The sequence below is a fragment of the Eretmochelys imbricata genome, chromosome 2 (genome assembly GCF_965152235.1).
Source record: "Eretmochelys imbricata isolate rEreImb1 chromosome 2, rEreImb1.hap1, whole genome shotgun sequence".
NCBI classification, from domain to species: Eukaryota; Metazoa; Chordata; order Testudines; family Cheloniidae; genus Eretmochelys; species Eretmochelys imbricata.
Window position 1 is genome coordinate 9,197,391 of NC_135573.1, and position 19,922 is coordinate 9,217,312.

Consider the following 19,922-nt stretch of genomic DNA (forward strand, 5'->3'; position numbering starts at 1 on the left):
TGTGTCCTTAAAGGAATTCATAAAACAGCATAACCTGAGGGCTGAATTCTGCATCTTTCCTGGCCACACATGGATCCTTCTTTCTTATCACTCCCTTTAATTGTAAACAACAAGAGCTCTTGTCTTCCTTGGGCTCACTTGGAGGGGGAGAGTTGATACATAAGGGGAGAAGGGAGCCCGTACTTTTGGTTTGTTTAGGATGCTCAGCTGGGACTCTCTGGTTGAGGCTAGAAGGCCAAGAGCCACGTTTGTTGTTCTTCTTGAAGCCCCCCTGTAACTCCCAGTGGAGCAGAGGACTTTTTTCCTGCTCTCCAGCCGACACATGGCCGACAGCCCCCTGCTCTGTTGCCTTTGCTGAACGGGAGTGAGTTCAAAGCCTACACATCCCAGCTGTCTGCGATTAGAACAGTGATTAGCTCAATAACACAGAGAGTCCCAGGATGCTTCTCTCAAGTGGGACGGGGGAGGAGGACCCAGTTCCTAACGCTGGAGAGAGCGTGAGAGATACCTAGTGCCTTTTCATGAGGGTTCCTCCCTTCTCTGTAAAGCACAAAATGAGCTGCAGCCTGCTTTGTGCAGCCTGGATCCCAGAGCTGGCCACTTGCCTGCATTCCTGAGAGAGCTCCTCTGGTTTCCTACGTGAAGTCTGTTCTTACCCTGAACCTGCATTCCCCTGCTCGGTTTTGTGAGCTTAGCCAGCCAGCGAGGATGACAATAATGAAAGGGAAACAACTTTCCTGACCTTCAGCAGTGCAGCCCGAGAGACACCAGGGGTGGACCATTGCTGAGTTATTTATTCACAGCACAGAGAGAGCTGTAGGCTGGATGGGTTACCTGGTACAGGCAGTTTGCATTAGTTCATTGATGTCTACAAGCTGTTAGGCATTCATGTGCCTTGGTGCTGGGTGCATAAAAAAAGTCAATTAACACCTCAATATAATATGCTTTTATGCCCCCCGGGTGAGTAACAGTTAGCTTATTCCTGACATCTCGTGCTGAGCACTGTTAGCCCTGGTCAGGATGCAGATGGAGGACCTTCCAGGCACTGCAGGAAGTGGGGCTGGTGATCCAGAAGGAGGTGCTTTTCCCTGAGCCGAGGATCCATTGTGGCATTGGGTTACTACCACTGGAGGTGGGAAGGGGGGAAATGTGACTGGGGTCTCTGCTTCTCCCTCCATTTATTTGTGACCCTTACTTTTAGGGAAGGGAGTGGGAATGAAGGAGGGGGAGATGAGCGTCCAGCCCAGCCTTGAGCCGTGCCTCACTCTGCTGTGCTGGGCTATGTCTCTTACATTTACAAACAACAGCCTTGCAGAGCTCAGAGACCTGAATCCAGATCACTAAGCCTGTGGGGACCAAAAGTTGTAACCAGCTGCTGTTTGTCCTCTCACTTGTGTTAATTGACCTGGGAGGTCCGTCAATCTGTCTATTCATTCCTGTGTCGCAGTGTTTTATTCTGCTGCCCATCACCACAGTATCCAAGCATCTTCCATGTAAAATCCATAGCAATAGCCATGTCCCTAGTGGACTTCATGGAGGCCTTAGTCCTCTTCCAAGCTAGCACTGCTGGTTCCCTTGTCGGTGCTCTTAGCAAAGACCATGGAGGCTGACCTATCCTGCCCTCCAGGCCAGGGCTGAGGTATCTTGGCTTAGAGAATCTGCACAGGATCAAACCCATGTTGTGCCTATTCTGAAGAGAGAGATCCCATCCAGGGTCACCTCCAACCCGGTGCCAGTGAGATGGGAGAAACTGAATTCCTCTTCCATTGAGTGCTGCTGTTCACTTCAGCCTAAGGTCCTAAGTTCTTACTCTGTGGGTGCCTGGGATAGTGTCAGCAGAGGAGAGAATGGGGAAGGTGAATCCCAGGCAGCCACGATAGTTGCAGTGGGGGACACAGACACATGCATGTGTTGTGGTCATGGGCAAGGAGGGATCTCAGTGGAACACCATGTGCCATTTTGTGTAGGGCCAGGTAATCGCTGAGAGAACCCTGCTTCAACATGGTCTGTGAATAGCCCCCAGTGTGGATCTTTGTGAGTGAAGTAGGTGCTGGGTTGGTAATCCTGCCAGCTGACATCATTTATCAACAGGACAGGGGCAGCAGCAAGGCCGGCTTCCCCGGCTCTGTCCTGCCTTGATCCACGGGCAGCGTTCGAGAGCCGTTCAGGCTCATTTCCTTTCAGTGCTTGGCTCCGGCTGCCCGCTGGCAGTGCCAGTTGGGACCAAGACCTTTCCCCCTCAGGGACTGAGACCAACTTTCATTTCTCATGGGCCACCGCACAGGTACCCTTCCCCCCATATCCAAATGTGTCTTTAGGGAAACAAAACCCCTCTTTCTCTTATTAACAGCGCCTTTGTCCCCGAGCTGCCCATTCAGAGGGGTGGACAACTATGCATAATGGAGCCATTGTTTGGGCAGATTTCCCATCCTACCTCAGGAGAAAGAACTCCCCTGCTGCTTTCTCCCATGTCTAGTTAATCGGGCATTGCCACTGATGTTCAGCAGCGTGGTGGCCTGTGGCAGCCCTGTGAAAAGACAGCAGGCAGGTCTGGAGCAAGGGGCTGCTGTTTGGAACCTTGTGTCCCCCGTCCCAGGGCCAGAGTCTGAGGTTAACGCCGGGCATAAGCGAAGAATGGGCTCCCGATGAACTGGGCAGTGAGTGGGAGCAGGAGTTGTGGCGGTAACAGGCGGGATTCTTCTCCCCACTCCCAGGGAGTCCTTGTGTCAATACCCTGGTTCTGGAAGGGTGCCAGCAGCAGGCCTTGCTCAGCCACTTCACACCGGCAGCCTGCCCTCGCTGAGCTGAATTCAGCCGTGCTCTTTGTCCCCTGAAGGACTGAAAAGAAATGAGGGATGGATTTGGCAAGGGCTTTGTGAGGGGAAGGAGCTTAAATACCAGACAGATGCCTTTGGGCTTGTCGACACTAGAAAGTCCTATTGCTTTAACTATAGCGGTACCATTAAAGATGCACAAACACCATACCCCAGTGTGGACAGTTATATCAGTATAAAACTGCTTAGATATATAGCTGTTCCCGTACAGGAAGGGAAATCACTGTCACCTTTATACTGGTATAACCTGGTCTATACTACGGCTTTTACCTGTATAAATCTATCAGTAAGATATCACACCCCTAACCAACAGAACTATATTGGGAAAACTTGTGTGTGTAGACGAAGCCTTAGCAATCTAGCTTTGCTCTTGTTAGATAAAGATAATGAACAGAGCACTCCCTAAGGGTGCATTGTCTGACCCTTCCCAATCCCAGGTCTGAATCGAAGTGTGTTTACGGGGCACCAAACGGAGTGAGGGTTAGCAACTTGGCTTAAAGAAATCATCGGGGCAAAGCATGACTGTACCTTAAACAACATCTCAGCGTGATGTTGATCCTTGGCTGAGGTCTGGGTTTTCCTTCATTTTTCTAGCTTCTTTTCCAACAGCTGGATGGGTGGGAGGATCTGGCCTAAAGGATGCTCATCAGTGGCTTTAGTACTGCCTCCTTATGGGCGGCAGGAGTAATGGGCCCCACTGGTCCTGCCTCCCACACCTGTAACCTCCTCACTAAGGGCTCTGTGAGAAGCAGGTGCCGGTGGTGTGGTGCAGCACTTCCAGGGGTATTTATTGTGCCCTGGGTCCCATTGGGTTAAATCCACTGAAAAGTTTTGGAGGGCATCACCTGCTCTTGTGCTGAGCCCAGGACACTGTGTGAGAGTGAGGGGCTCACTGGGAAAGAGGCCTCCATTCAGGACTCCAGCAGAGGTCCAGGCGGCTCTTTAGTAGGGACATCTCCTCATGCAGGGGTTAAATTCTGGCCCCTTTCCATGAACAAGAGCCAGCGAGGGGAGCAGGGAAAGCAGTCCAGCATGATAAAGGGCTGTGCTGAGTGTTGGCACCTGCCAGCTGGCACATCTGAATGGTGGCTGTGAATGACAGGAGGAAGGCAGGCTACCCACACAGCGCTAATCCTGTTCTATGGAGGTCACCCCCCACTGCCTTTCTGAGCCATTGTTGTTGGGCCCTCTGCCCTTACCCCACACTTGGAGCAGCAACAAAGGGAAGTGGGGAAACAGCGTTCAAATTCCCAGGGAATGCAGGGGTGCCTTTAAGATTCAGTTTGAGTGTTCACCTTTGTTCCATTTAGGATATCTCCTTGGGAAATGCTAATGCATAAGGCAGGGCCCAGCAAGCCATGCCTGAGAGAGGGCTGTAGTGGTAACTGAATGAGTTAAGTGAAAAACCTTGGGCCAAGACATTTGCATGGGCATCTTCTGTCCTATTCACTGCGAAAGCAAATGATATCACTGGGTTGCCCGCGTTCTAGCTGGCTGCATTCTGTTAGAAATGAACATGGTCTATTGCAAATGAACAGTGGCTCCATCAATGAAGTTTGCAGTGATCATTTTGAAAGAATGATGGATGAGGAGAACTCAGTGGAGGAATTAAGACATGTCCACTAAACTCTGGGGCATGATAGATTGCATTTGAGAGGAAGAGATTGCAGAGGGAGAAGGTACATGGGCCAGACAAAGTACCGGGGAGATGCAGTGTCATCAGTGGGAAGGTATCAGGTATCTTACAGGTTGGTTTAATGTTATTCTGAAGAAAGGGAAAATGCCAGATGAATGACATAAAAGCTTTGTGGTGCTTATAGTTAAACATAAAGGCAATGTTACACTGAGTGCTAATTATGGCCCAATTAAGCTGAAGTCACGTGCTATGAAAGTAAGGGAGATGATTACGAAAAGTGTCTCTGTTAAATGGTTGGAATTTGGCAGGGCCAGTATGGATTCATGCTGGGAAGGAGCACGACTGATGCCACTGATGCGATGAATCCTCATGGAGAAGTTCAGTGAAAAAAAGATGGCAACTGGACATGGTCTTTGTGGACCTGGAGAAGACGCAGGCTTACGTCCCAAGGTGTCTGTGGCAGAGAGGTGTGCCAGAAGGATATGTCCATCTTCTCCAGGATACGTATAATGGAGTGACTACTGTCGTCAAAACTACCTGGGGCTCCAGTCGAGAATTTCCAGTCGATGTCGGCCTACATCCGGGTTCAGCATTGAGCCCCTTTTTGTTTGTAGTTGTCGTGGCTGTGATAAGTGAGAGTGCATGGGGAGAGTTGCCTTGGAACACACGGTTGGCTGATGATTTAGTGATCTGTGCAGTAGATCGTGAGACCCTGCAAGCTGACTTTAAACTGCAGCAACATCGTTTGGAGTGGGCTGGGCTTAGAGGAACATAAATACCGAGGCTCAGTGGTTGCTGATGATGGTGCCATTTTGAGTGATGTCCGGTATTGTACTAACCTTGCCAGGTGCAAATGGCGGGAGCATGACCCCGGTTGTCTGGGACAAAAAGATGCCAATAAAGATGAAAGGTAGAGTGTCTAAAACTGTAATTCAACCCATCTTAATGTATGGGACAGAATGAGGGCCAGCCACAGGGAAGCAAATCGGTATGGTCGCCACCATGGAAATGAAGATGTTGAGGTGGTAAAGTAGTTGGACACTCCTTGGTAGGTTGTAAGGGGCCTAATGTGGGTTGCTCCAGTTGCAGACAAGTGGAGGGAGGCTAGGCTACACTGCTGTGGGCATATCTAGCTGAGAGCTGTATTGGTAGGATGGCTCTTGCAATGGCTGTGGACAGAAGGTGACCAAGGGGGGGAACCAAAGACTCGGTACATGGATCAGATATCAGCGGACCTCCAAGAGATCAATCAGCAAAACAGCCTGGTGTATGATGATGAGTATTGAAAGAAGGCTATAAAAGTCACCGACCTCGAACAGGGAAGTGGCAAGGAAGAAAATGATGACCACCCGGGGTCTAGCTGGCAGGGTGGCAGCTGGGACGGCATGGGAGGTTACTTGGCACCTAGATGCAGCGGAGGGCTTTGGCACTCTGGAGATGACACAGCTCTTCTTTCCCTCCCCGTGTGGAGAGTTGGAGGTGACTCAGATTTTTGTGGACTAGGGCTTGAATTTCAAATTTCCAACTTTGACCTCAGCCGTCTGCCCCACTCCAGTATTCAACCCAGCCTTTGGTCCTGCATCCAATACCCGTGCATAAATAAAACTAGTTTAATCATGTTGCTATTTGAATTGTCACTGGTAGGCTTCAGTGTCAGTCATATCAGATGAAGGGTCGCAATTCACACCCCTCCAATTATTGCTTCGTGCACATTTGCAGGCTTGGGACAGGGCACTGCATCAGCTGACACATGAAGGGTTAATTCGGAGCCCGAAGGGCTAGAAATGGGGTTGTGTTGTAACTGAGAGCTTAGACTTTGCAGCAGTGAGCCGACTTTGCGACTGCAGAAAGCCAGACGCTCTGCCTGCAGCTTGCAGAGCGGCTGTGCATGTTGGAAGCATGCTGGAGCGTGTGCTTCTCTGTATAAAGCACCTGCGTCTTGTGGGTGAGACCTAACACAGAGGTCCTGCCCCCTGGCCATCAAGGGGTCCCCTTGTGCTTTGTGTAGAGTTGTTAGCTCCAGTGTCCAGCTCAAGCATGGTATTCATGCTGCCTACAACTCCCCTGTAGTTTCCACTCTGCACGTATCTTCTCTTCCCCTCCACAGCTCCAGATTGGCGATACTGGGTGGTTCCAGCCTATAGGCAGCTGTCTAGCCCATATATACTCATACGCGGGCTCTGATCAGTGTTTAGAGTGCTTTGAGACCCTTTGTCTGGAAGGCACTACTCCAAAGCCCATTGGAATCAATGGGAAGATGTCGGGCTGAGTATCAGGCTCCATGTGAATCACCAATCATGTGAATCATGATCTCTGGCCTATCTCCCGAGGTTGTTGTGTGGCTTAAGCACTTTGACATCCAGGGATGCTATAGGAGGCAAAGTGGTTTTCTTACGTCCAACTGCCCCTCACTACAACGCACTGTGCTACGTCGCTACCCTGAGCAGGGCATGTCCGTATAGTGGTTCTACACCTCAAACAACCCAAGAAAGCCAGAGCAGTAGGGGAGGGGGAAGGACTCCATATCTAGCACTCACCTCCCTCCATAGCTCAGTGCCATGCTAGGATCGTAGACGGCCAAGCATCCTTTACAACAGTCGCTATGGATCTGAAGCCCCTTGTGAGAACACCTTAGCAGCTCCCCTGGAAAGTGGCTCTGGCTGTTCACTGTTACCCCGATGATTCATTCCCTGGTGCGGTCTCTTGCTCGGTGAGTGAATTGCTCAGCTGCACCCAAGGCAGACTGCGTAACTGGAGTGCCGTCCCTAGGGAGAGGCAGCTTTGTTCTGCAATAAGAGAGCTGCCCCTCGGCCCCTTTCAGCACCAGCATCCGTTGTTATTTCTGTGGCCCCAGAGGTGTGCGTCAGGCTTTTCAGGTGAAGAAGAGTTAAAGGAGAAATCCGCAGCCTCTGCCCCCTGAGGATGTTAGTCTAAATCTGCCCCTTGCCTTCCTTCCCCATTGCAGCCCAAGGAGCAGTTGCCACTTCATTACGCAGCCCTCCGTCCCACTGGAGCTGTCGGTGTGATGCAGATGCTGCTGAAGGCTTCTCACAAAGATGCTAGACTGAGCCAAGACCAGGTGAGCAGGGCCCTTTCCCTGTATGTGAGGGGGGTAGTGAATTCTTGTAACACGGGCCCAGCTTGGAGGCCAGACGTGGCACTAAGTGAACGCCATGGGCTACAGGGGCAACCTGAAACGTGTGTCTCCATCTCCATGCCTGAGGCCCACGTTCCCCAGGGGCGCTGCATGAAAGGCGTCACCAGCCCCGCCAAGGCTTTGGTTTCTTTCTGCCCTCTCCGCAGGACGGCCGCTCTCCTCTCTTTCTTGCCGTGGAAGCTGGGAAGCTGGGAGTCTGTAAGGAACTGCTTTCCACGCACGCCGAGGCCCAGCTGAGCGCACGGGAAAAGGTACGGGACACACGCCCACCCCACCGCTGACACCGCAGCACATCCTCCGTTGGTTTTGTGTCTTCCCCACTGCTGCATCACCAGGGGCTGGAGAGATCAAACTCTATCTAAGAGCTAGCCTGAGTCCTACCCAGTCACTCCCCGTATGCCCCCCTCCAGCCTTCCAATGGACACACAGAGCCTCAGCTAGTGGAAATCGATGTAGCTCCATTGACATCAACAGAGCTATGCTGATTTACACCAGCTGGTGCTTACACTCTGTCAGAGGAATTAAACCCCTCTGCAGATTTGGTGCCTGTTTGTTTCCTGCTCTTGGGCTTCCTCTGCTGGTTCTGAAGAATCCGTTAACATCTATGCTGTGGGCAGACAGGCGAGCAGACAGGGAAAATAGCTTGTGTCCATTTCAGGCCCCATTCAGGCGGGCGGAGGGGAGGGGAGGAAATTGGTGTTTGCCGAATAGAAAATGTAGGGGGTTAATAGGGAAAAAAATAAATGTTCTTTTCTACTGTGAGTTAAAACAATACAATGAAGAGCAGAAAGAAAACCGTTCAGAAAAGTCTCTCAATGTAGCACCTCCAATTAGCTGCCTTGGTGTCAGAGTACCCCAGGTCTGGCATTGTAGGCCGGGGTTGATCCGCCTGGGTAGAGCTGTGATGGGGGGATGGAAATGGAACAGCAGATGACTTGCGGTCAGGCAGGGCTGTGTGAGGGGGCCCTCTGGAGTAGCTGGAGGTGGGGGTGTTGCAAGCTAGGAATGAGATGCATTGGTAAAGCTGTGTGTACATGAAGCTTGCACAATGCCTGTCCTCTTGAGTCAGAGCTGGGCCCTTCGAATGCCCAGAACAAGGTAACCCTTCAGTATTCTGCAACAGATACTAAGCAGTTCTCCAAAGGGAAACCCTGAACATCTGTGCAGTGGTGGCAGCAGTGGCAGATGAATAGGCCTGTGCCCAGGGGCTCCAGCCAATTTGGGGGCCCCAGGAGTGCCAGAATTTGTGTACAAGGGGAGAGGGCCACCATCACTGGGACTGTGGCCCCATCCGTGCTCCTCCTCTTCCCCCCGAGGCCCCACTCTCTGGCCAGGCTGGAAGCCAGAGCTGGGCTGTGGTAAGAGCCACCCAGGGAGCTTGGGCTGCCGTTGGGATCCCCAGAACTTCCCTGGGTGGGGTGCCCGAGAGCAGGCCGCAGCCCATGGGCCCCCCCCAGGGCAGGTGGAGGGGGCTCCCCACAGTGGCCCAGGCTTTCTGGGCATCTCTTACCATGGCCCAGCTCTGGCTTCCAGAGGGGAGGCCCTTGGGGGGAATTGGAGGAGTAGAGGCCAGGGCCCCAGGGGAGGTGTGGCGAGCCATATATTCTTTGTGCCCAGGGGGCCCCAATAAATCTTAATCTGTCCCTGGGTGACGGGAGCAATGTTAGGCACAGATAGTGGGTGACTAACAACAGAAAATACAAACGACAATGCCGGTATTCAATGAGCCAGAGTAATATGTTCTACAGCTCCCGAGATATCTGTGTTATTGGGGATCAGCTGCCATTTTCTGCATGATTGAAGATTGATTGATAGGCAAAGTGATGCTGGTTCATTACAGAGATATGGCGACACTGTGCTGCATGCAAGCTGCAGGAAAAGAGATGTGGAAGTTGCCAAAATCCTAGTGGAGTATGGAGCTGGGGTGGATTGCCAGAATGTGAGTATAACATACGCAAAGCTTGGTATTGTGAGCACAAGTTTGGCCTTTGCTATCATTAGAGCTGAGCAGACAGCTGGAAAAAGTCCCCTGATAGCCTATCAGTTGTAAAAACAAATCTTGCTTCTCTCTCTTTGTGACTCCTTCGTGTTTGCTTTGTACAAATACTGAAGTGATTAGGTTTCACGAGCATGAATCCTCACAAGAAGCAAGTTTTATGCTCAGTTCCTGAATATTTGCTAAAAATGAATTTCAAACTAGGACTGGTTTTAATTACAGCTGTGAGAATAACCGATTTTTCAGTTCACAGACCATTCCGAAAAATCGGGGGAGGAAATCGTTTTGGGTCAACCCAAAAACTATTTTAATAAAATGTTTCAGCAAATGGAAAAGACAAAACAAAAAAAGTTTGTTTCAGGTCAAACAAAACATTTCATTTGGACAAAATGGAAACATTTAGTTCCAGTTCAACCATTTTACATTTTTTTGATTCTTTAAGAATATTAAAGGAAATTTTTAAACACAAAGTAATTTCAAACCTCAGAATGGAAGTTTCATTTTGAAAATGTCTAAATTAATTATTTTAGAATATTCTTGACCGAAACAATTCAGTAAAATCAATATAAATTCACAAAATGTTTCAATGTTGCCAAATCCACATTTTTCACTGAAAAGAGGTTTCAGGCAAAAAAAAATTGTTTGCCCTGATCTAGTTGTAATATCCGAAATCTGTGTAGTATTGGTTGGTTACATAAGTCATCCAATCACAGAACAGAAAGAATGTCATGTGATTTATGTAACAAACCAACAGTGTGTGAATTTCAAAGTTTAATATTGTGAATGACTCCTATGGGGGAAGTCAAAGGATAATTTCAAGGTCGTGATCTGCTAATGAAAGCTCAAGAAGTCAATCATAGAATCATAGAATATCAGGGTTGGAAGGGACCTCAGGAGGTCATCTAGTCCAACCCCCTGCTCAAAGCAGGACCAATCCCCAACTAAATCGTCCCAGCCAGGGCTTTGTCAAGCCTGACTTTAAAAATATCTAAGGAAGGAGATTCTACCACCTCCCTAGGTAACGCATTCCAGCATTTCACCAACCTCCTATTGAAAAAGTTTTTCCTAATATCCAACCTAAACCTCCCCCACTGCAACTTGAGACCATTACTCCTTGTTCTGTCATCAGCTACCACTGAGATGAAATCATTACTTATGAATTATTTGCTCAGTTCTATAGCCTACAACCTTGGATAACTGAAGACTTTGGTGAAAGATTGGTAGTCATCTAATGAAAGGTCAAGATCAAAACGATATGCTGAGTATGATATACTGAATAGTCAGTCCTCACCATACCTCCCCCCACCACATGCTGTCCAAGTTGTAATATTACATTCAATTCAAAATTATGTTCTTTGATATTTAGGTAGAAATATGTTCCAAGGCAGGGCATTCCCAAGGCTAAGTGTGCTCCGGCAACATCACCTTGGTCACTGTGCACTTCCTTTGAATTGAACACAGTCAATAATACTTTAAAATTTACCTTCCAAAAAGAAAACTGGAATAGAAAATACTATTCAGCGGTGTGGTTGCTAGATATTTCAACCTTCATGTTGCACTAGCACTAGACGGCGGTGGTTTATATATAATTCTCTGAACCCAAAGCAATCCAGAGCTATTGCGTTTGGTGGGGGGGGGGGTTCACAAGCTCTATGTAGCTTCACCAGTGGAGTTTAAATTCCTGAATCCAAGGCATAAGCCAAAGGTTCTTCAGTTTTTTGGCCTTCTCTCCTGAGGAGCTGTTAAACAGTGAAGGCTCCTGGTCTTGCAGCTTAAACTTGAGGTTTCTTAAATCAAAAGTTCCTCTACATGGAAGTATTCAGCTAGCCGAGTTTACCAGCTCATTGATACACTACATTATCCTTTAAAAATCCACTCTTTAACTGCATGCATGCTGAAAATGAATTTAATAACGATGATAGAGATCATGTGCCTACATAAAATTAGTGACGTTAAATGTTTGCGGCTTTAAATACTCAACTAATTTGCTTCACGCTTATTTTCAAGTCTCCCTGGTTATGGCTGCACTAGGAACATTGGTGCAAGTTAATTAGCAACAGAGCAGTTGCAGCATCGCTTACCAACAGCGTAGGTGTGATGCCCGCCATGTTGGCAGATATACTGGTTGGTTGAACCAGTGACCTCCGGAGTTAAAAGCCTGAGTAGCTGAAGAGGCAAGGCTCCCTAGTGGGGGCTGTAACAGACTCTTATCCTCTGGATCGGGCACACAGGGGTAGGACATGGTTTTCCCCTCCTGCAAATATTTTCAAAAGTTCAAAATTTGTCCTGTCTCGAATTGGGATGAAAAGTCAAAATCTCAAAAATGTTCATGAACCAAAAAACTTGCTTTTTTTTATTTCCATTTTGGGTTATTCAAAACACTTCATTTCAAAACATTTCAATTTTGACTTCTTTCACCTTTTTCTCCAGTCTAATTAGCTTAAACTAGAAATCAAAAAGTCGTTTTCTCTCCAAAAATCGTTTTGAAACAGAATATTCCATTTAGAAAAATGTCAAAATGAAACATTTCAGTAACTCGGAAACATTTTTCTTGACATTTTTCCAAGTCAGGAAATTTGTTGAACCCGACCCTGTTTCACAAACAGTTTTGGTTTTGACAAATCAGCATTTTTAGATGAAAAATTCCTGACCAGCTCTCCTCACCAGAGGGTTACATCAGCACTAAGGTAGACAGGGCTCTGGAGTTTTTGACCCTGGTTTCAAAGTTGTGGGACCCCTGTTTCATATGGCTTCCAGGGTCTGTAAGCAAATGGGGATGATTGAAGAGGTGGGGTTGTTGTTCTTCCACTGTACAGTCTTTGTGTGTGTCTCTCTCTAGCTACGTTATGGATTGAATCCTTCTAGCACCACCATTGTGAAAAGGGTCTAACTATGGTTGTTACCAGTGCAGTTTCTCATAGCGGGGCTTAGAGTCACTGAGCACAAATGAAAGAGGTCCATCGCTCTAGTCAGGTTCACAAAAGTCAGGGATTGAGGCAGGCTCTGTGGGTAAAGGAAGCGTGTAACCAGCTGGGGGCCAATAATCTTTCCCCAAATTATTTGTTCTCTTCCTTGTCTTCTTCTCTAATAAACCCAAAGGTGCAAAAAATAAGGAAAACACCTGTTACAAAGAGCTGCGCAATCCTTTGTGAGGTCCTTTCAGGGATCCCAGAAGAAAATGGTCTCTGACAAGAAGTTTATTTTCATTAAAACTTTCAGGACCAATTTAAACAGTCAAATAAACAAAGCACTTTTGTAGAACTGCAAGGCCAAAAGGTCCTGGGTTATTTATAAAAGTCCCTTAAGTGAATTAGGCAAAATGCCAAGATAAATCTTGTCTGCTAGCATTCCAGAACCAGGACAGACTTAGCACTAGCACTTGTCAGCTTTGTGCTGAAATATATTGAAAGGCCCATGCGGGTTCAAATCCGCCTTCTCCTTCCAGCGTTTGGCAGAGTAAGGAGGCTGGTTTTAAAAGGAACATGTTGATTCGAAGGACAGGTTCCAATGTGCAATCACACGTTTACAAATGTACTAATCAGAAATGGTTCCAACTACCAGGTGACCAACTCCCATTGATCATGGTCTCTGGTTATGTTTCTCTTTGGCAGGAATGCAAGCACCATTTTCAGTTCTATATTTTCCCCAATAGTTGGCGCTAACAACTTTCACAAGAGTTACGTGGTTTGGTGGTTCTCAACTGTTCCATGCCAGCACCCCAGGTTAGCTAAGAAAGAGAGCGGACCAAATTCGGTGATGAGTCCTGGCCACGTGCCACCTGAGACACATGGCACATAATAAGACAACCCCAGGTTACAGCAGAATAGTTGTGGGAACCCCCTTTTATCTAGCCATAGAGAAAGGGAGGATGGACAAGACCCACTGAGACTTGTTCACATACCTCCCCACCGAGCTGAGGACTTGTGACCTAATTAAACACACTTCATTGGGGTGGTTTCTGAATAGATGTAACTGAGCGGAGAGGTCCATGGAAGTGTATGCTGGAAGCTCTAGCATGCCTACTGCTCAAGGAGAGTCTGCTTTAGCTGGAGTGGTGGGATCTGGGCTTTTGGAGCAGAAGGCTCCAAGTTCTATCTGTAATTATGACCCAGGAAGTCCTCAGCAGAGGGTCATAGATTCTTTACATAATACAGTAAAAGGAAAACAATGGAAGGAATTAATAGGAACTGGTCTCTTGTCAGTGTCACAGTGTACTGGCTTTCGGGGCATTGAGAACATGGGAAATTGCCCAAGGGAAACCATGGGAGTTGGGTTGCATGGTAGGTTGGGTTTATTCAGGGACCATCTTCTTGTTCTGTGTTTGTACAGTATGTAGCATAGTGAGGTCCTGGTCCATGACTAGGGCTCCTAGGTGCTCCAGTAATACAAATGATGAGTAATAATTCAGAGTTGATCTGTCCCTCATTGAAAGCCTGATCCAAAGCTCATTGAAACCAATGAGTTTTTGCATAGGCTTCAGTAGGCCTTGGGTGAGAGACCCCCGCAAGAGACTCATGTCGGGCTGAGAGATTGTCCTGCCTGAGCTGCAAATACCTCCCATTTGCTAGAAACCTGTTCTCTGTTTGCAAACTGCAGGAGCTGGGCCTACCCAGTTCTGGAGCAGTGCTGCATCTCTGAAAGCTGATCTGGCTTTGTTTAGGCCAGACCCTGCTCTCCAGACAGCAGCAGCCCCAGACAGCACACAGCTACAGGAAGCTGCACCCTCACTATCTCCAGGCATGGAACAGTGACATTGGTTAACCAGGTGATGTCATTCCAGGAGGTGAAACTTTCAGGGCAGAGGAGTGATGCTTTAGTGCAACACAAGGTGGCCATCTCAGGTACCCAAATTCTCCTGCCCAGTAGGTTGTTTGCTTGGACTAATGACGGAGCCGCTGGGCAGCTCGGTTACACTACAGCCAGGACGTTCTAACGCTCTTTGTTTTAGGATGAAGGTCAGACTCCTCTACATGTCGCTGCATGGGAAGGCGATGAAGCCCTGTTGAAGTTCTTCCATCACTGCAAGGCCAATCCTAACGTAGCAGACAAGGTGTGTAAAAGGGGCGGGGAGTGGGAACTGGCTGACTTAGGGACTGCTTAATGGGATCTTGAGTCCTTTTCTTCTGCACGTCAATACCAAACAGAGAGGTGTAATAGATGGGTGGGTGGATGGGTGAATACCTTCAACCAACAGAGCATACAACGTGCAGCTCTGCACCATCAGAGTAAACTGCCATTGGCTCATCCTGAGACGGAGACACGGTTACTTAGACATGCCAGAGAGCTGATTAACTCTTTACAGAGCATCCCGAGAGTCCTGTTTGAGTCATCTTGGGACAGCTAGTGGAGTGATATACCTGTGAAACTGGCGGACACTACACGATTCCTTGAGGGGCGCCTTTGATTACAGGGTTTCTGGTGTTAATGGCCTGGAAGCCCTCAAACCTGCATCTGCCTCAGCAGGCAGACAGTCCAAACCAGGAACTTCCCTCCCTTCATTAAACTTCATGGTGCTGGTGAAAGTGGTTCGACCTCCTTCCTTTCCCCATCCATCCAGGCAGGCAGCAGCCATAGGCAAGGTAAGGGAGAAAAGTCTTTCAAGGGCTCATTCCAGTCAGCCTGGGGTAACAGCCTTTCCCCTCTTCAGTAAGGATCTGTCTTTTAACTGATTCAATTCAATGAAGACAAAGAGGCCCGAGCTGTTGAATGAACTGGTTGATCATTCATGCAGTTGACTCTGCAAACGTTGCTTGGTTTAGCTGTGTTGTGGTGGTTTAAACAAACGTTTGGGTGGGCGGTAGTGCTGGTAATAGGTTGACACCCTTGGCAGGTTGAAGTCATCTAGCCAATGAGCAAGTACCCCAAGAACAGCAGCCATGCCAGCTTCCCCACAACTTCCACAGCTTCAGATCCAGGCTTACCCTGGCTATACAAAATGTAGTAGAGGCAGGTGTTGATCTGTTCCAGCTGAGGGAACTGTTCCAGCTGTTCCGCTTAGGTTTGCACACAGGTTCTCTCCCTCCCAAGCACACATTACACTTGCATATAAATGCCGGCAGCTCCAGTTGCTTCCCTGGAAACGCTGCTCTCTTTGATGGTTGCAGATGGACAGGTCCCCCTTGCACATCGCTGCAGAAAGAGGCCACACCAATGTGGTGGAGTTGCTGACGGAGAAGTTCCACTCCAATGTGCTAGCTCGCACTAAGGTGAGTGTGTGTGGGTGTGTCTACGTTCCTCTGAGTAGCAGCTTGGCATACGGGCCAGAGAGGACCACGACTTGTACCCACTGTTTGGTTGCTGCTCACAATCTTGAGCTAGACAAAACTGGCTTGGAAATTAGGTCCTTGTTGCCTTAGCTTGGCGCCACACCCTCAGCATGTCTATTCACACACAGTGCTGGGAAATGAGGTGTAAAGCCAAGGAATAGGCGAGAATTAGCCGGCTTTCTCAGTCAGGGCAGTGCACGTGCCTTTCTTTGTCAGGGAACTGGTTTGTTCAAAGACGTTTGGGTTGTGGGCACAAAGGTCGCAAGGCTCTAAATGGAATCCACACGGAAATGTGATGTGGGGACACTTCCACTGTAATACACTGGCTGCGCATGTTGCCATATGGTGGTGGCCCATTGAGAGGATAAAAGCCCTAGTGCAGGGGTGGGCAACTTTTTTGGCCCGAGGGCCACATCTGGGTATGGAAATTGTATTGCAGGCCATGAATGCTCACAAAATTGGGGGTTCGGGTGAGGGAGGGGGTGCGGGTCCTGGCTGGGGGTGCAGGCTCTGGGGTGGGGCTGGGGATGAGGGTTTGGGGGTGCAGGACAGTGCTCCAGGCTGGGACTGAGGGGTTCAGAGGGTGGGAGGGGGTTGGGGTGCGGAGGTGGCTCAGGGATGCAGGCTCCGGGCGGCACTTACCTCAAGCAGCTCCCAGAAGCAGCAGCGTGTCCCTTCTCCGGCTCCTATGTGGAGTCTTGGCCAGGCTGCTCTGCACACTGCCCTGTCCGCAGGTGCCACCCTGCAGCTCCCATTGGCTGCGGTTCCTGGGTGCGGAGCCCCCCTGGCTGCCCCTACACATAGGTGCCAGAGGGGGGACATGCCGCTGCTTCCAGGAGCCGCGCGGAGTGGGCCAAGCCCCTGTCCCCGCTCCCTGGTGGGAGCTCGAGGGCCGGATTAAAATGTCTAGAGGTCCGGATGTGGTCCCTGCACCGTAGTTAGCCCACCCCTACCCTAGTGCCAGCTGAGGAGGATTCACTGTTGTGTCATGTGGGAGAGGCCAGTGTTTGGGCTGATTTTCTGTTCTATCCCCAACATTGCCTGTGTCCACTGTAGCTGTGATGAGCATGTTGCCTGTAGGCGCCCAGCCCTCGTTGTAATGTCAGTCACAAGCAGCACAAGTGCCGGTGCATTGTGACAGCTGCCCAGAAGGGCCCGCGCACCAGAAAGAGCCTGTTTCCGGTGCACAGGTGAAAGCAGGAGACAGCTGTGGTACAGGAATACTATACTGATGAAATTGGAGGGACAGAGGGAGATGGGGTTGGGACATTAGGAGGGGAATGGGAGGCAGGGTCCTTATCTGACCCATTCCACCTGTGGAACCTTTGCCCAGCTTCTTGCCTAGCCCAGAGATTCTTGTCATTCTTACTTGCTGCCCATCCTTGCTCCCTGCAGGACGGTAGCACCCTCATGCATGTTGCCTCTGAGCATGGGCACCCTGACACCGCTCTGGCTTTCCTGAAGAAAGGAGTCCTGCTGCACATGCCCGATAAGGTAAACCAGCACGGAGAGTCAGGCAGGGCCAATGTCAGCTGCTAGAGCTGCTCCAAAACATCCAACCAACACTTGGGTTCGGGGGGACGGAAAACGCCTTTTCAGCCAAAACAAAAATGTTCACAAAGAAGATGGAGTGATGTTGTAGCGTGTCGGTCCCAGGATCTTAGAGAGACAAGGCGGGCGAGGTCATAGCTTTTACTGGACCAACTTCTGCTGGGCAAAGAGACACACTTTCAAGCCACACAGAGCTCTTCTTCGGGTCCTCGTCTCTTGAATATCCTCGGACCAACAGGTCCTGAAGAAGAGCTGTGTGTGGCTCGAAAGCTGGTCTCTCTCCCCAACAGAAGCTGTCCAATAACAGACATTACCTTGTGAAAAAATGTCACGTTGTTTGAAATTTATCAAAAGATTTTTTAAAAGCTTACTTTCTCCCCTTCATTTTTTTACTGGAAAAGTAAAAATTGAGACAAGAGAGGTTTATTTCCCACCACCCTAGCAACTTATGATCTTATAAACCATCCCAGACAGTAGCATGCCTGGGACAGACACCATATATCAGATATGTGAACTGTGTGGCAGGGCTCCACTCAGCTGTCACTGATTTAATTATGCGGCATCACATAAGTCATTTTAATAACGTTCTGCCTCGGTTTTCCTATCTGTGAAATGGGGATTTCTACCTTTCTCCTAGCGAATGGTATAAGACTCACTGTTTCCAAAACACACCGAGATCCTGAGTGCTAAGATGCTGTAGGAGTCCAACTTGTTTATTAAACTGTTTCCATTAGCCATACTGCTGCCCTTACTGCTGCATCTTTCCTTCCCAGCTGTCATCTTAGCCTGGAGTTGCATCTGCTTTATTGAAACTGCATTTCCAGTCCCAATAAACCTTGCATAGAACAGACTAATGTTGGGGAAATATATTCACCTCTGGCTGTCCACCCCCTGCCGCCCCCCCCCCCCCAAAACAAAGTGATATTTTTGGGGAGGGGAGAAAATTTCACTGAATATTTCAAACCCAATGAAAAATGTTCATTTCTTCGTACATTTTCCATACCTTTTTCTGACGAGCTCTGGAGGCTGCCAGGTGTCTCACATGCATAAGAAGGGTGCCAGGAGCAATATTTCGGTATCACCAGGACTTGATTTATGGAACTGGCAGAAGTCTTTCTCATTTCAACACAAACTTTCATCCAAATTTCGATGACGGTTACCCCCAAATTACTTTCATAATCCCCCACACACAATTGTTTCCCCACCTAGCTTTCTATATTTCCACTTTTCTTAGCCACAAAGAGCCAGTGTAACCCCCTGATCCATGCGTGTTGTGTCCCCCATCTCATGCCTGATCCACGGTGGATGTGAGTCTGCCACAGCCCCAGCTCCACAGAGTGGCCATACCAGCTCCTCCGGCACAAGTGATGCCCCAGCCCTCTGGCAAATCGATCCGCCCCGCACACGTTAAGGTGTCAGAGTGGATGGAGGGAGTGAGTGTTGAAAATCCAAGCGCCCGTGGAACCAATTGCCTCTCTTTCAGAATGGGGCGGTCTGCTTGCACGCGGCAGCCAAGCGCGGTCATGCTGCCGTGGTGAAGGCCCTGCTGCAAAGGGGGGCAGAGGTGGACGCTCGAACCAAAGAAAACTACACGGCCCTGCACATTGCTGCCCAGCACTGCAAGCCGCTGGTGGTACAGACTCTTCTGGGCTTTGGGGCCCGGGTCCAACTCAAGGGAGGCAAGGTAGGGGCGAAACTTGGGGTGTGACTCTTCCTTGCAGGCGGTGTAACCTTAGTTCCTGCTTTCATAATCAGTGCTTCTTTCTTACTTCCTCTGCTGTAACAATACCATGTTATTCCCAATCCCCCCGGCACCCAAGCGGGTTGTGTTTTCGATGCCCTCCCTGTATCAGAGGGGTACAGACTGCCAAGTGATCAGGATCTTTGTGGGCTCTGCTGGGATTTCATTCACTGACATAGAGCTCTGCTGCATCCAATTCGAATTTGCCCCGATCGGTTTTAAAAAACCAGAAGGCTACTCCAGGCTCCCTCTGAACCCGGTTGTAGTGTTGTTGCAAACGTACACCAGGTGGCGTCACAGCACCACCCGCCAGCAGCGTTTTCTGCACCAGGGAAGAACAGCTAGCCGTGTGCCTGAACCGTGGGGACTGGCTGACACGGACTTTCGCCAGCTGGGGTGTGAGAGCCCTGAGCACACGCAGGGAAACCCCTCTGAAACAGGACACCCTGGGATGGATTGTAGCTGGCTGGGGTGAGGGAGTTATAAGTGTGTACCCCCAATAAAGCTAATGGGACCTGTACAGACAGCTCCTCTGGGCTGGAAATATTCCTCTTTATTTGTATGATGCTGGAACAAATAGAAAGACGTTGTGCAGATCCGTTAAGCACCACTTCCGTGGGACACGAGCCGCTAGCCATGCTGTAAATGCTTCTGAGGGATGGAGGTTGTTAGGGATTTATAACAAGCAGTGACGGCAAAGCCCCTAATAGCGAGATCTAAAGGCTGTGGAGTATTCTCCCA

At 49.2% G+C, this 19,922-nt stretch overlaps 1 protein-coding gene across 1 annotated transcript in view; it reads left to right on the forward strand.

Annotated features, from left to right (window-relative positions):
* LOC144261435 (uncharacterized) overlaps nucleotides 1-19,922 on the forward strand; it is a 75,342-nt gene that overhangs the window by 17,528 nt on the left and 37,892 nt on the right. The window contains exons 4-10 of the mRNA XM_077810999.1: nucleotides 7,436-7,549; nucleotides 7,774-7,878; nucleotides 9,468-9,566; nucleotides 14,572-14,673; nucleotides 15,728-15,829; nucleotides 17,285-17,383; nucleotides 18,924-19,124. Of these exons, the coding sequence (XP_077667125.1) occupies nucleotides 7,436-7,549; nucleotides 7,774-7,878; nucleotides 9,468-9,566; nucleotides 14,572-14,673; nucleotides 15,728-15,829; nucleotides 17,285-17,383; nucleotides 18,924-19,124 (822 nt within the window). The remainder of the gene's footprint in view (nucleotides 1-7,435; nucleotides 7,550-7,773; nucleotides 7,879-9,467; nucleotides 9,567-14,571; nucleotides 14,674-15,727; nucleotides 15,830-17,284; nucleotides 17,384-18,923; nucleotides 19,125-19,922) is intronic.